The sequence below is a fragment of the Mustela nigripes genome, chromosome 9, assembly GCF_022355385.1.
Source record: "Mustela nigripes isolate SB6536 chromosome 9, MUSNIG.SB6536, whole genome shotgun sequence".
Lineage (NCBI taxonomy): Eukaryota > Metazoa > Chordata > Mammalia > Carnivora > Mustelidae > Mustela > Mustela nigripes.
In genome coordinates, this window is record NC_081565.1 from 54,516,523 (window position 1) to 54,529,807 (window position 13,285).

At 36.2% G+C, this 13,285-nt stretch overlaps 1 protein-coding gene across 8 annotated transcripts in view; it reads left to right on the plus strand.

The window, feature by feature from the left end:
- Positions 1–13,285, plus strand: part of MPDZ (multiple PDZ domain crumbs cell polarity complex component) — a 154,323-nt gene that overhangs the window by 60,200 nt on the left and 80,838 nt on the right. For 7 of the 8 annotated variants that reach the window (XM_059411623.1, XM_059411628.1, XM_059411630.1 and 4 more), the window contains exons 11-15: positions 5,567–5,750; positions 6,731–6,802; positions 8,454–8,563; positions 10,748–10,894; positions 11,756–11,920. In XM_059411623.1, coding sequence (XP_059267606.1) covers positions 5,567–5,750; positions 6,731–6,802; positions 8,454–8,563; positions 10,748–10,894; positions 11,756–11,920 — 678 coding nt within the window. The remainder of the gene's footprint in view (positions 1–5,566; positions 5,751–6,730; positions 6,803–8,453; positions 8,564–10,747; positions 10,895–11,755; positions 11,921–13,285) is intronic. The other variant, XM_059411626.1, reaches the window with a different exon arrangement.

Below are 13,285 nucleotides of genomic sequence, written 5' to 3' on the forward strand. Positions count from 1 at the left end.
TGGAAGACATTTTGGAGAATACTACTTATCTTAATATATATTTGTTTATGTTTAATTATGACTTTGTTGTTTCCTTGGGATTTTATTATGATAAGAATGTAGAATGTTAACATAAGACTCCTTGTTCATAGTGGCTTTATTCATAATAGCTGAGATAAGGAAGTAACCCAAATGTCCACCGATGGATGAATAGATAAACGAACTGTGATATATAGCTATACATCTATAGATATCTGTAGATATACAGATATATCTATATATATCTGCCTATATATCTATACATCTATAGATATCTATAGATATACATCTATACAGATATAGATATCTATATATAGATATAGATAGATATATAGATATCTATAGATGTATAGCTATATATCACAGTTCGTTTATCCATCCATCACACACACACACACACGTAATGGAATATTATTTAATCTCATGAAGAAGGAAATTCTGTCACATCCTGCAACATGGTTGAACCTTAAGTACATTATTCGAGGTGAAATAAGTGAGTCACAAAAAGACAAGTACTGTATGTTTCCACTCACATGAGGTGCGTAGAGTAGTCAAACTTACAGAAATAAAAAGAATGGTTGTTGCAAGAGTCTGAGTGGAGAGGCACATGGGGAGCTGTTTAGTGGGTACAGAGTTTCACAAGGTAGAAACATTCTGGATATCTATGCATGACACTGAGTAAACTTAGCACTACTCAACTTTTACAGGTAAAAATGGTTAAGATGCTTAATTTTTTGTTATGTGTTTTTTACTGCAATTAAAAAAAAAGGGGTGCCCACTTCTACATTATAACTTCCTGAGTCGTCTTGGGCTTAGTTTTGTAAAACTAAGCACACTTGTTCACCCCTTGAAACCTATTGTGAAGATCAAGCTGTGCTTGCCACTTAAGTTGGCTATAACCTGGGAATGAGTTTTAACCACTGTGTCTCCATTTGTCGTACGATGAAAATTAACTACATTTTTTTTTTAATTTTGGAGAAAAGGAGTGGAGAGAGAGTGTGCATAGATATAGACTCTAAATCCATATATATTACTGAATTAAAACATAGCTAGGGTACTTTTTTCCCTGAGATACGTATTTTATTTTATTTTACTTTGTTTTATCTTATTTTATTTTTTTAAATATTTTATTTATTTATTTGACAGAGAGAGATCATATATATGCAGAGAGGCAGGCAGAGAGAAAGGAGGAAGCAGGCTTCCTGTTGAGCAGAGAGTCCAATGCAGGCCTTGAACCCAGGACATTGGGATCATGCATGACCTGACCAAAGGCAGAGACTTAACCCGCTGAGCCACCCAGGCACCCACGATACATATTTTAATCCATTAGAAACCATTTTTTTTAAAAATCAGCTTTATTGAGATATAATTCACATAACCTACAATTTACTCATTTAAAGGGTATAGTTCAGTAGCTTAATTTAGTATATTCACAATTGTGCATCCATTATCACTGTCAATTTTAGAAACTTTTCGTTTCCTTAAAAAGAAACCCCATATCCAGTAGCAGGCTGTCCCTAATTCTACCAACTGCCCAGCACTAGAAAACTACCAGTCTTTTTTCTGCCTACTCTGTATATTTCATGTAAGTGAAATTATGTACTATGTGGTCCTTTGTGACTGGTTTATTCTGCCTGGCATGTTTTCAAGTTTTATCCATGTTGTAGCATATATCCACTCCTTGTTTCTTTTTGTAACTGAGTTATATTTCATTGTATGGATATACCACATTTTATTTACCCATTTATTAATTGATGGACATTTGGGTTGCTTCCATTTTTTGCCTGTTACAGATAATGCTGCCGTGAACATTTTATGTGGATATATGTTTTCATTTATCTTGGGTTTATACTTGGGCATAGAATTGCTGGATCCCATGATAACTGCTTAGTAAGCTTCATTCACCTACAAAATGGGGAAAAGGAGACTTTCCCTTGTATAATTTTTAGGAAGACCAAATGAGTAATTCATTAAAATACTTGGTATAACACTGCATGTAAGTACAGTTTAATTAATGAAGCAGATCCTTACTGAAGGCCTGAAATAATTGCACATTTAAAAGCACAATATCTTTCTTCCAAACTTGTCATTATTTCTGGTAAGTGGAACCTCACATAGGGTTTTGCTTAGGTAAGATCACTAATAAAGGAAATTATTGACTCAAAGGAGAGGTCTCCTTCGTCTGAAGTGTTTTCTTGTTTTCAATAAAGTTAGTTATTTTCACTGTTATCAGTGTTCCGAGTTTTAACTTTTAGCAATATTCTCTTACTTCAGAGTTAGGAGCATCTCAGACTCTGAGGAAACATCATGCAATACTTTTGGCCATGCATTAATTTTTGTGAAATATCACCATCTTGTGGACTTTTGAGATACTAGTGGTAAAGTTCCTCACACTGGTTGCATTTTCACAACTGCAGTCTTTGTTTTTCCTGGCTTTGTTTTGGTAGCAGCTGTTGGAGCTGAACTCTGTTTTTATTTTGTAGTTGTCCAGGCAGTGAGAAGATTGAGAAACTATTTCTTGCTATTTTGAGGAGATACTGTTTTATTTTTTTAATTTAAATTTTTTTTTGTGAACATATAATGCATTTTTAGCCCCAGGGGTACAGGTCTGTGAATCGCCAGGTTTACACACTTCACACAGCACTCACCATAGCACATACCCTCCCCAATGTCCATAACCCCACTCCCCTCTCCCGACCGAGATATTGTTTTATAACATTAAGCTTACTTTGTTATATGATTCCTGTTTTACAAATTGTGCTCTGTTGATCCCTAGGGTTTCACTGTAGACATTACAGGGGAGGGAATAGAGTGAATGGTTCCATGTTATTCCGCTTTGTTTATTAGTATTTCATTTAAGAATTATTTGATCAGGGGCGCCTGGGTGGCTCAGTGGGTTAAAGCCTCTGCCTTTGGCTCAGGTCATGATCTCAGGGTCCTGGGATCGAGCCCCGCATCGGGCTATCTGCTCAGCAGGGAGCCTGCTTCCTCCTCTCTCTCTGCCTACTTGTGATCTCTGTCTGTCAAATAAATAAATAAAATTTTTAAAAAGAATTATTTGATCAAGGGATTCTATTATATTTTAAAAAGTTGACCAAACTGCTCTTCAGATGGAATTATATATTCACTCTTCCTTGATGTGTAGAAATCCTTGCTAAAAGCATAATGGAATTATGATTGATTAAAAAAAAATACTGTGGAGCTGGATGGCTCAGTTGGTTAAATGTCTGACTTCTGATTTCACTCAGATCGTGATCTCTGGGTCTTGAGATCCAGCCCTGCACCTTGGCCCCCTCGCTCAGTGCAGAGTCTGCTTGAGAGTCTCTCTCTCTCTCTCTCCCTTCACCCCTCTTCCTGCTCACTTGGTGTGCACACTCTCTCTCACAATCTCTCTAAAATAAATAAATAATAAAATTTAAAAAAATTATTAAGCAGGTAAGGAAGGAAAGGTGTCAAATGCTGCCTTTGATATTCTGACTTTGATAATAAGCTCAAGTTCTCTCTTAATGTGTGTCTCTGAAAGGGGCGCTAGGGACAGGCTGGGCTGGCTAAACTGAGTGAACTCAGGAGCTGGGGTTTCTAGTTGTTTCAACTAGTAATTCTCTATTATCGTTCCTGCTAATTGTGGTGCATTGCGAGGTTTTTGGAGCTTTCCTTGAGAGAGCGCACAGGCAATCTCCTGCCCTTGCATCTAGTTCCAGAACATTCTTGTCTGTGGTATCATTGTGCCTGAAGCCGTGTCTTAACTCTGCCTGTGATCATAACAGACCAAACCTGTCTGGGACCCCGATTTGGGCTTTGTTGACCTTATCTCATATGTATGTTAAATGTAGTGATATTTGAACAGAAACGTCTCTCAAGAAAAATTGAGATTTTCATGTTTTTTCATCATTTCTTCAGTCTGTTAATAATGCCAGCTTCAGAGTTTCTTCCCAGTGTAAAGTACTGGGCCCTGTAATTTTGGGAAAATAGGTACCATTATTCCCATATTACAGATGAAGATACTGAGAAATCTGAATTGAAATCTACTTTTGAAAGTCCATGGTTATTTCATTATACCAGTTTCTTCTGTGCTGGCACCATCTCTGACGTTTGGGTAGGGAATATGTTTTTAAATTTAGGCCACCAAATTTTGAAAATAAAGGAAGACTGCATTTTTAAAAAAAATGTATCTGAGCTTTACTGCTATTAGGTTGACAAAATCATATGCATTTGAGTTTTTAAAATTAAACTGAATCTGTAACAAGTCGAATAATAAAAGTCTATTGTAGGTAAAAACTTGTAATAAGTTCTGTGAATTTTAAGAATGTTTATGGATCCTTAAAGTTGAGATTTTTTATGAGTTTTTTCTTATTTCTTTACTGATAGTAAATAACACGTTCATTTATTTTAATTTTTGTCTTTGAGGTTTAAATTTAAATAAGATGCTATAATCTGAGTTTATTTGTTTCAAGAGGTAACTTGCTTTACAAATAAATCCTTGACATATGGACTGAAGGCTCTATATTCCCATTTGGGACGAATATCTATTGCACAAACAGCAGTATGTTTTGTGACATCAGAGCCTGTCCTCTTGGAGCATGCAGTCACAAAACACATAATGACAGAGAATATAAATTAAAATTATGGTAAATGCTGGGAAGGAGAAATGGTAAAGGGGGCTTTAACTATAGTCAGAGACCTTAGGGTAGTTCAGTTATGGAATGTATATAAAGCAGGTGTAGGTGTTTTCTAGGTGGGCAGATGAGAGAGAGCACGGGCTGAAAGAAGTTCAGGGAGTCGAGACTGGGGGTGCAGAGTCTGTAGAGGCCTCCAGGCTGAGGGGAACATTGCAGGGCAGGAGTGGATAGGAGCCCTCAGGGGTGGGAGGGCCCAGGGGATAGACAGCACCATGCCTGATGAGATTGGTGGTGCATCTGGACACAGTTGACACAGGTCTTTCTAAGCTGTGTTCACAATATGGAAAGTTGGCCTAAGGAGTGTCCTAGGGAAGGCAGTCTTGGGACGATATGATCAAATCTGTAGTTTAGAAAGATCACAAGCACATCTTCAAATGTTTTATCCTCTGTGAACTAGGAAAAGGGAAAGTCACATGTGTTTTCTGAAGATGCAAAGAAATAAGAAGGAAGGTGTTTGTCATCCTTCTTTTTTTAAAGCCAGAGTAAGTATGATATGGAACACATCAGCACTCTCAGAGACCACTTTTCTCATTGTCTTCTACACATTTATACACCGCGTAGTACTGGCTTCCAAACTTGACCGTGTGTCAGGGTCACCTGAGGAACATAAAAGAATATTCTGACCCCGGAACTGTTGGTTCATGATGTCTAGAAATGAGACACCATCATCTGTAAAATAAAACAAAACCCACCTGGGTAATTCTGGTGCATCTAAGTTATTACTGGTCCCCAAATTGGGTGTTAGTTCATTCTCCAATTAGGGGGTACTCAGTCCTGCTGATTTCCCACTAACAAGCAGTAAACATGCATTTGGTGAATTGATAATACAAATATTCATTTATTTTTTAACATGTCTTTTCTGATCACAGGTAGATGGCACAAACCTTCAGGGTTTTACCAATCAACAAGCAGTAGAGGTGTTGCGACACACAGGACCAACCGTGCACCTGACGCTAATGAGGAGAGGAGCGAAGCAGGAGGCTGAGCTTGCGTCAAGGGAGGATGTCACGAAGGATGCAGTTTTGTCTCCCGTGAATGCTGGCGGAAGCAAAGGTAATGCCTGGTTAAACTGGTTTTCAGTTAGACCCTTACATCATTTAGATTTTTTTTTCTAATTCTGAAAATACCTCAAGAATGGTATTTAGTCCTCACTATTCATTATGAGCCAAATAAAAAGGAAATTTGATGACCTTGATACTAACCAGAACTAGCTGTGTGTCCATTCAGTGCAGAAAGAGCTTCCAAATAAAACAGGTCTCTTTCTTTCCTGTTGATTGAGGCACATTTCAGAGTCAGAAACGCGCATTTACCTTTTGATCCCTGCCTTACTTTTGGGTGTCATTGCTGTGTTTTCTCTTCAGGGGAGCCTGTTCTGCCTAGGCTAGGTCTGCAAGCCTCATGTTCCTAAATGTCCAGCCTTCCTTGGAGGAATCTACTTTAATAAGACATTTAGAAATGGCATTTATAAGCTGTTGGTACATGAATATCTCTGAAAATTAGTGAAACCCCCTGGTAGCTGACTGATGTAATTTTGTTGGTAGAAGTGAGGGTTTTGGTTTGAAAACGCTGCTTCATTTCTCAAACTATTGACCATTCTGGTATTTATGCCATATACTGTTTATTATAGCAGTAGGAGACAGGGAGGCAAATCACCTGAGAAATTTATTGCTTTTCTTTTAGAGAGAGGGAGACAGAGTGAGTGGGAAGGGGGAGAGGGAGACGGAGAGAGAGAGTTTCAAGCTGTCTCCACACTCCTCACGGAACCGATGTGGGGTTCAGTCTCACGACCCTGAGATTGTGACACGAGCTGAATTTACGAGTCAGACACTTAACTGATTAAGCCACCCAGGGGCGCTGAGAAATTTATTTTTTATCATGTTAACAGAGCTTCCTTTTTAAGTACAAGTGGTTATTGATAAGTTTACATACAGGGAACACTCATCTTGGGGTTCAGATAAATCAGTGGGATTTGAAAAATTTCATGTGCTTGATTGTATTATAGCTGTAACTACTGAAATATTCTTATCTTTAAGAAAATTATGAAAAAGATGAAGAGTCTTCATCTTTGAGTAGAAACACCAGCATATTACCCGTTGAAGAAGAAGGTAAACACTTGGAGCGATGCTCCTGCGTTCTTTATCATTTGTTTGTTTGCTTCGCAGAGAGACTGTGTTTGTAAATGAGACTGAGCCTCTATGGAGAATAAATTGTTAAAAAATCTATCAAAAAAGAAAAAGAGATAGTTTCTAGTCTTTATTTATAGATGAGACTAATTTCTCTAGTAGATTAAAATAGTTCATTTACACCTGGTATATTTTCCGGCTCCACATTATTCTTTCTTACAGATTTTTAAAACCAAAACCCTTACGAATCACTCAGTCATGTACAAGGTTTTAGTCAATCCCTTTCCTTCCACTGACGTCCATAACTTATTGAGCAAGCAATAATAAAATTATCAAGTGTTTTTAAAATAAACATGAGAATCTTTTTTAAAGCATGAGCTCTTAGAAATGAAACTCTCCAGTTCGGGGAGGCTTTTTCTTGTCGATTTTTCAAGAATTCGAAATCTTAATATTGGGAAGTTTGTTTGGGAAGGAATTGTATGGAAAAATTATTAAAACTTTCTGAGATTTCTTTTAATATAAAACCAGACTCCATCAAGCTGTTTAAGCACATTTTAGAGCAGTATTGTTTTACTATATAATTATGCCAGAATATCACTGCCATCTTTAGGCTGGAAGCTGTGCTTTCCTTTCACATTGCATTAGGTGCTTTGGGAGCTTAAATCCACAGAGTCCAAGACTGACCTTTCTTCATGTGTATGCTGCCCTTCACTAAACAGTTACATTGAAGCTTTGTGGTTCTTTAAAATATCTACTTTGTTAATTAATGTTTTTTTTTCTGTTGAAAATTTTGATTTACTTTTATTATTTTCAAGGACTATCTGTGTTTGCAATAATATCCTGGGAATGTGATCTATAAGATTCATATGTGTTAATTGCATTCTGCCATTTTTACACTAATAGGTGAAGAAATTATTTAGGCTAAAGTGAGATCAAAGGTAGTGGGAAGGAATAAAGAGGTTTTAGAGCATGAAACTTGATATAGTAAGTAGGGATGGGTGTGGGGGAATCACCTCGAAAGCCCAGATATTGTCTTTGCTTTTGAATGTGCATATGAGAGAGTGGGTGGGAGTCGCTCTAAGAATCAGAAGTCCCCAATTCCTTTTTAAACACACTAAGGAAAAGCTTCTAAATGATTCTAATGCATCTGCCGGTCCTCAGAAAACAAACAAACAAAAATTAAACAGACTCAGAGATACAGGAAACAGCTGTTGGTTACCAGAGTGGAGAGGTTTGGGAACAGGCAAAATAGATGACAGGCAAGGGTTAAGAGGTACAGACTTCATTTATAAAATAAATAAGTTATGGGGATGCATTGTACACATAGGGAATACAGTCAATAATATAATAACTTTGTATAGTGACAGATGGTAACTAGAGTTATATGGGGATCATTTCATAGCATTATGGAAATATCAAACCACTATGATATATACCTGAAACTAATAGGATATTTCTTGTCAATTATACTCTAATAAAAAATGAGTAGAGAAATTAGGGTAATTCATATACTGGGTGAAGAGTCAAACTTGCTACAACAGACAGGTTCTGATCACAGTGTCTCTGGAATAAAATGTAAAAATATGGAGGTTTTTGTAGTTTGTCACTGACTTAATTGTGTTGACTATTTCAGGATATCCGTTATTGTCAGCAGACATAGAAGACACAGAAGATGCACAGCAACAGGAAGCTGCCCTGCTGACAAAGTGGCAAAGGATTATGGGGATTAATTATGAAATAATGGTAGGTTAGCTCAGGCTCCCTAACTTCCTAACTTGTAACTGTGTTTGAGCAGGAAGTTCATGACAGAAATAAAGGTGATCTTCCTAAAGAGGGCTAGAGAAGTAGCAAATGCCCAGGACCTTTTTTTTGAAGACCTAAATGACTCAGATATTTTAAAAATTCCGTTTGGAGAATTCAGTTCCTTAACAAAGGAACTGAAAAAAATGGTATGAAAATTTTAAACTTCTAGTTCATCAATATTTTAATATTTTGAGCAGTAGTCCATATTATTTAAACAAAAGTGATTTTTTTTTTTATTATTGAGTCTGGAATTTATAGAAAGAACCAGAATAGAAAGATAGAATATACCTAAAGATAAAATAAAAAACATCATAATCTTATATATTAAAGTTCTAAGAGGATTTTTCCTCCCACTCTATCCTTACATATTTACTTTGCACAAGGCGTTTAATTCTGCATCCTCTTTTATGCCATGGTGAATGTTTATGTTTATTAATACTTTGCATACCTTATATAGCAATCATGACCTGATATCCTAAAAAGAGACTTAACAAACGTAATGTGAATTATCAATCTTTAGATGTATACCAGTGAATTTTAGGGATTTCAAAAGGTAAAATAAAACACTAGGTTAAGTAGAATTTTTCATATTGCTTATAATATTTAAATGACTCTAGATTAGGAGAGATCAAAGAACAGATGTCATATAATAACAACTAGCCTATATTGAGCACTTTGTGTCAAACAGTAGTCTTAGTGTTTCATTTAATCTTCATGACAAGGATCTTTTTTTTTTTTTTAAATACTAAAGATAGTTAACAGTCAAATAAGAAGTAAGTACAGCTGTTAACTACCATTTTAATAAAGTCAAGGAAGAATACAATAAGGTCCAGCTTAACTGTAGTTAATTTAGCATGAAAAGAAAGTTGGGCATTCCTTCTATGGGGTAGGGTTAACATGCTGGGACAGATCACTGAGGCTGCACTTCTGTGGTGGTAATTGATAGTGAAGGAAACTGTTTAACGAACCACGTTGTCATAGAGGTGAGACCTAGGATCATAAACTTTGGCTGTCTTTTGTGCACATTGTCTCGTGGTGGTATTCCCAGAAATCTCTCAAGGGCGAAGCATGCTATAGGTAAGAACCACACTGTTTATTGGCCTTCATCAAACAAAAGTGAGATAGATCTGACTTTAACTTGTTTGCTGTGTGGTGATACAGCAAAAATATAGTCATAAGAGGAGTTACGGTAGAGTAGAAAGAAAGATTAATGGACATTATCAGGTAGGCACTTGGAGTTGGAGGGCTGCTCAGATGAAGTGATATTTACACTGGGTTTTAAGGAGTGAGAAGGATTTCATCCCAGTTGATTTAAAAATTGGATGAGGTAGCTTCTGATAATAACCCTTGCACATATCAGCAAAATTTGAAAGATCTATCTTTTTTAGTTAAACGTTATTTTTCTCAGTTCCTCTATCCCTTAGTTTTCTGAACTATAAAATAGAGGGGATGAAGTAGGTCATCTTCAGTATACCTTCTGATTTTTATATATTATTGGATTCTCTGTGAAAATGGGTGATTTCCTAACATTCTTCATTATTTAATGTAACAGTAGGAAATAAGAAGTTCATTCTCCTATTTGAAGCTTTGGTTCACTTTTAATGACCAGTATAGGATCAGGAGTGTGAGCCCTAGATTCAGGCAGCGTAAGGTTCAAAGTTCTTGTATAGCTATGTGACTCTGGGTAAGACATCCTCTTTGAACTTCATTTTCTTAATTTGGGAAACAAGGATAGACACTGGAATGATTTATGAGAAGCACGAGATAAACTACGTAATAGGGTTAGCCCAGTCCCTGGCACATAGTGTCTTCTTTTGTCTTTTCTGTACTGTTGTTCGAGTGCAGGCATTTGATTTCATCCGTGGTCGTTGAGATTACTGCCCTGCACAGTCTCTCGGGTGCTGGCATCTGACTCCCTCCTCTGCATTTGTGTTGGTTCCTGAAACTGATGGATAAACATTACTCTTTCAGAGACAAACAAAGCTTTGTAGCTCCACAGGAAGATTTTTGAAGCTTTTGTGAGAAAGTTGACTTTTTTGGGGGTCAACATAAAATATACACATGAGAGAAAGAAAAAACAACAAATGAAGACATGCTACATTCATGATGATTTTTTTCTTCCAGGTGGCCCATGTGAGCAAGTTCAGTGAGAACAGTGGGTTGGGGATAAGTCTGGAAGCAACAGTGGGACATCATTTTATTCGCTCTGTTCTACCAGAAGGTCCTGTTGGACATAGTGGGAAGCTTTTCAGTGGAGATGAGCTGTTGGAAGTAAGGAGCTATGCCATTCCCCGTCCCCTTAAATAAAATTCTGAAAAGGCTGCAGGAGGCTTAATGTGTAATAATACTATGCATAATAAGTAAGTTCTTATTTTAAATTCCCCCCCCCAAAGTGTACTTGAGACAAATATGCAATTAAAAATCCGCCAAAAGTAGGAATTTCAAATCTGTGCATTGATCTTTAGACCTAATTCCATGCTGGGTGTTTTTCCTTTGTTTCAGTCCAGAGAACTGTTAAAACATTCTTTTAAAAAATTTAAAACAGTTCTTCAATTTTTAGATGAGGTATTACTTTCACATGTTCCAGAATCACAAAGAACATAAATGGTGAATAGTCTCTTCCTTGTGCTAATCCAGCCAGTGCTCATCACCCTTCATTAGGTAACTACTGTCATACCTGGTACCACGCAGTCTTCCAGAGACGTTGAATGAAGAACTAAGAAGATTTGGATATATTCTTTCCCTCCACTTTTAAAAGCATACAGGCATAAAACATGTACCATTTTCCATTTTGATTTTTTCATTTAGTGATATAAAACGTCAGTTTGTAGAGTAATCTGTTCCTTTTCTCTTCAGTCCTGGGTATTTTTTATTTTTTATTACCTCTTCTTTTCCAAACTACTACTCAGGCACATGAAATAGGGGTGAATGATAGTGATTTCTCTTGAGTTCTTTACAAGTCCCATTTTCTACACAATTCTAACATTTTAGATCATACTACTATAGGTAACTGGTTCTGAGCACAGCAGAACTATAGTAATCATCCTAAAATTCGTATTTATTAATACAAGATTTCTTTCAAAAGAGTACTCATGAAATGTTCTCTCTTGGGCAACTTCTCTTTTTGCACAGGTGAATGGCATAACTTTGCTTGGGGAAAGTCACCAAGATGTGGTGACTATTTTAAAAGAACTGCCAATAGAAGTGACAATGGTGTGCTGTCGACGAACTGTGCCTCCTACCAGCCAGACAGGGTTGGATAGCCTGGACTTATGTGACATTGAGCTGACAGAAAAGGTATCAGGTTTGAGACTAATGGGAATAAATAATGGGAAGTCTAAATGGCATCTACAATTTTTAAAATCTTTTTTTTCTTTCATTTGGCATTTCATTTCCTCAAAATCAGTGGGTTGTAGGAAAGACCTTGAAGTCAGACAAATGTGAATTTGAGTCAGGCTTGACACTTACTAGCTCTAGGACGTTGGGCAGGTCATTTCATCTTTCTGAATCTCTCTTTTCTCAAAACTCTGTAAAATCTACATCACAGTGCATGTCTTCAGAGGGTTGTTCTATTGTTTAAATAAGGTAATATAATGATATTAAGTATTATTGGGCCCTTTATGCTTGATAATTTATTCACAATATTCCTATGAAAAATATACTCATAATGTGCCCATTTATAGGAGAGAAAATTGATGTATATAGTATAAATGTGGTAAACAAAAGATATTTAATGGTATCACAAGGTGACTGCTCTAGGAATAGCTATCATATGGATGGACACATCTTCTCTGTGATTTTAGATCTTATTTGTGTATTTTTATACTTTTTAAATGTGAAAAATTTGAGGCCATAATACTTGCTTATTCTTTTTCATTTACATGAAAATATCAAGAAATAGAGCTCATCAGCTTTTCTGAGGACTCATCATAGATATCCAAAGTTAAGATTTGGACATCACGTCATTTGAGTTTTAGTCAAATCTCACTTAAGGTATAATGAGACATAATCTTAGAAATTGACTTACAGTATACTGCAGGAATCAGTATAGTAGAATAATTTTGAAAGCTTTGAAGAAAGTAATATTCAACGAGATGAATAGGGTGAATAAGAGACATAATTCCAAATTACATAGAACTCTAGCACCATATATGTTCATACGTATTTTTATGTGTTATGCATGGGATTATTACAATAAAGCAGGTGGACAGATTTGTATCCATGGTCCTAGGATGTGTAATAATTAACAGGAAAGATAGTATATAAACTAGAATTTCATCACCAAGACATGTCTTCCTGAAATTTGGTATGTTCATACAGATGAAAACAACTGAATTAACTTAGATTCACTTTATTTTTGCTGAAAGGAAGCTAACATTTTATATTTCTATTTCTGTGCCAAGTGCTTTATATATGTCAACTCATTTAATTCTTAACAGTTCTATCAAATGGTAACTGTAAAGTTCAGGTTACAAATATTGCTCAAGGCAACACAGTTAAGAAATCATAGACACAGCCTTTAAGCCCATGACACTCTGACTTCAAATCTTGTCTTTCTATTGTGCATGCTAATTTATTAATGAAATAATCATGTGCTCAAGTCACAACATTTTAAAACCTTTGTTTGCAGAGAGTACAAACTTCTACATATAGCCATTTCCT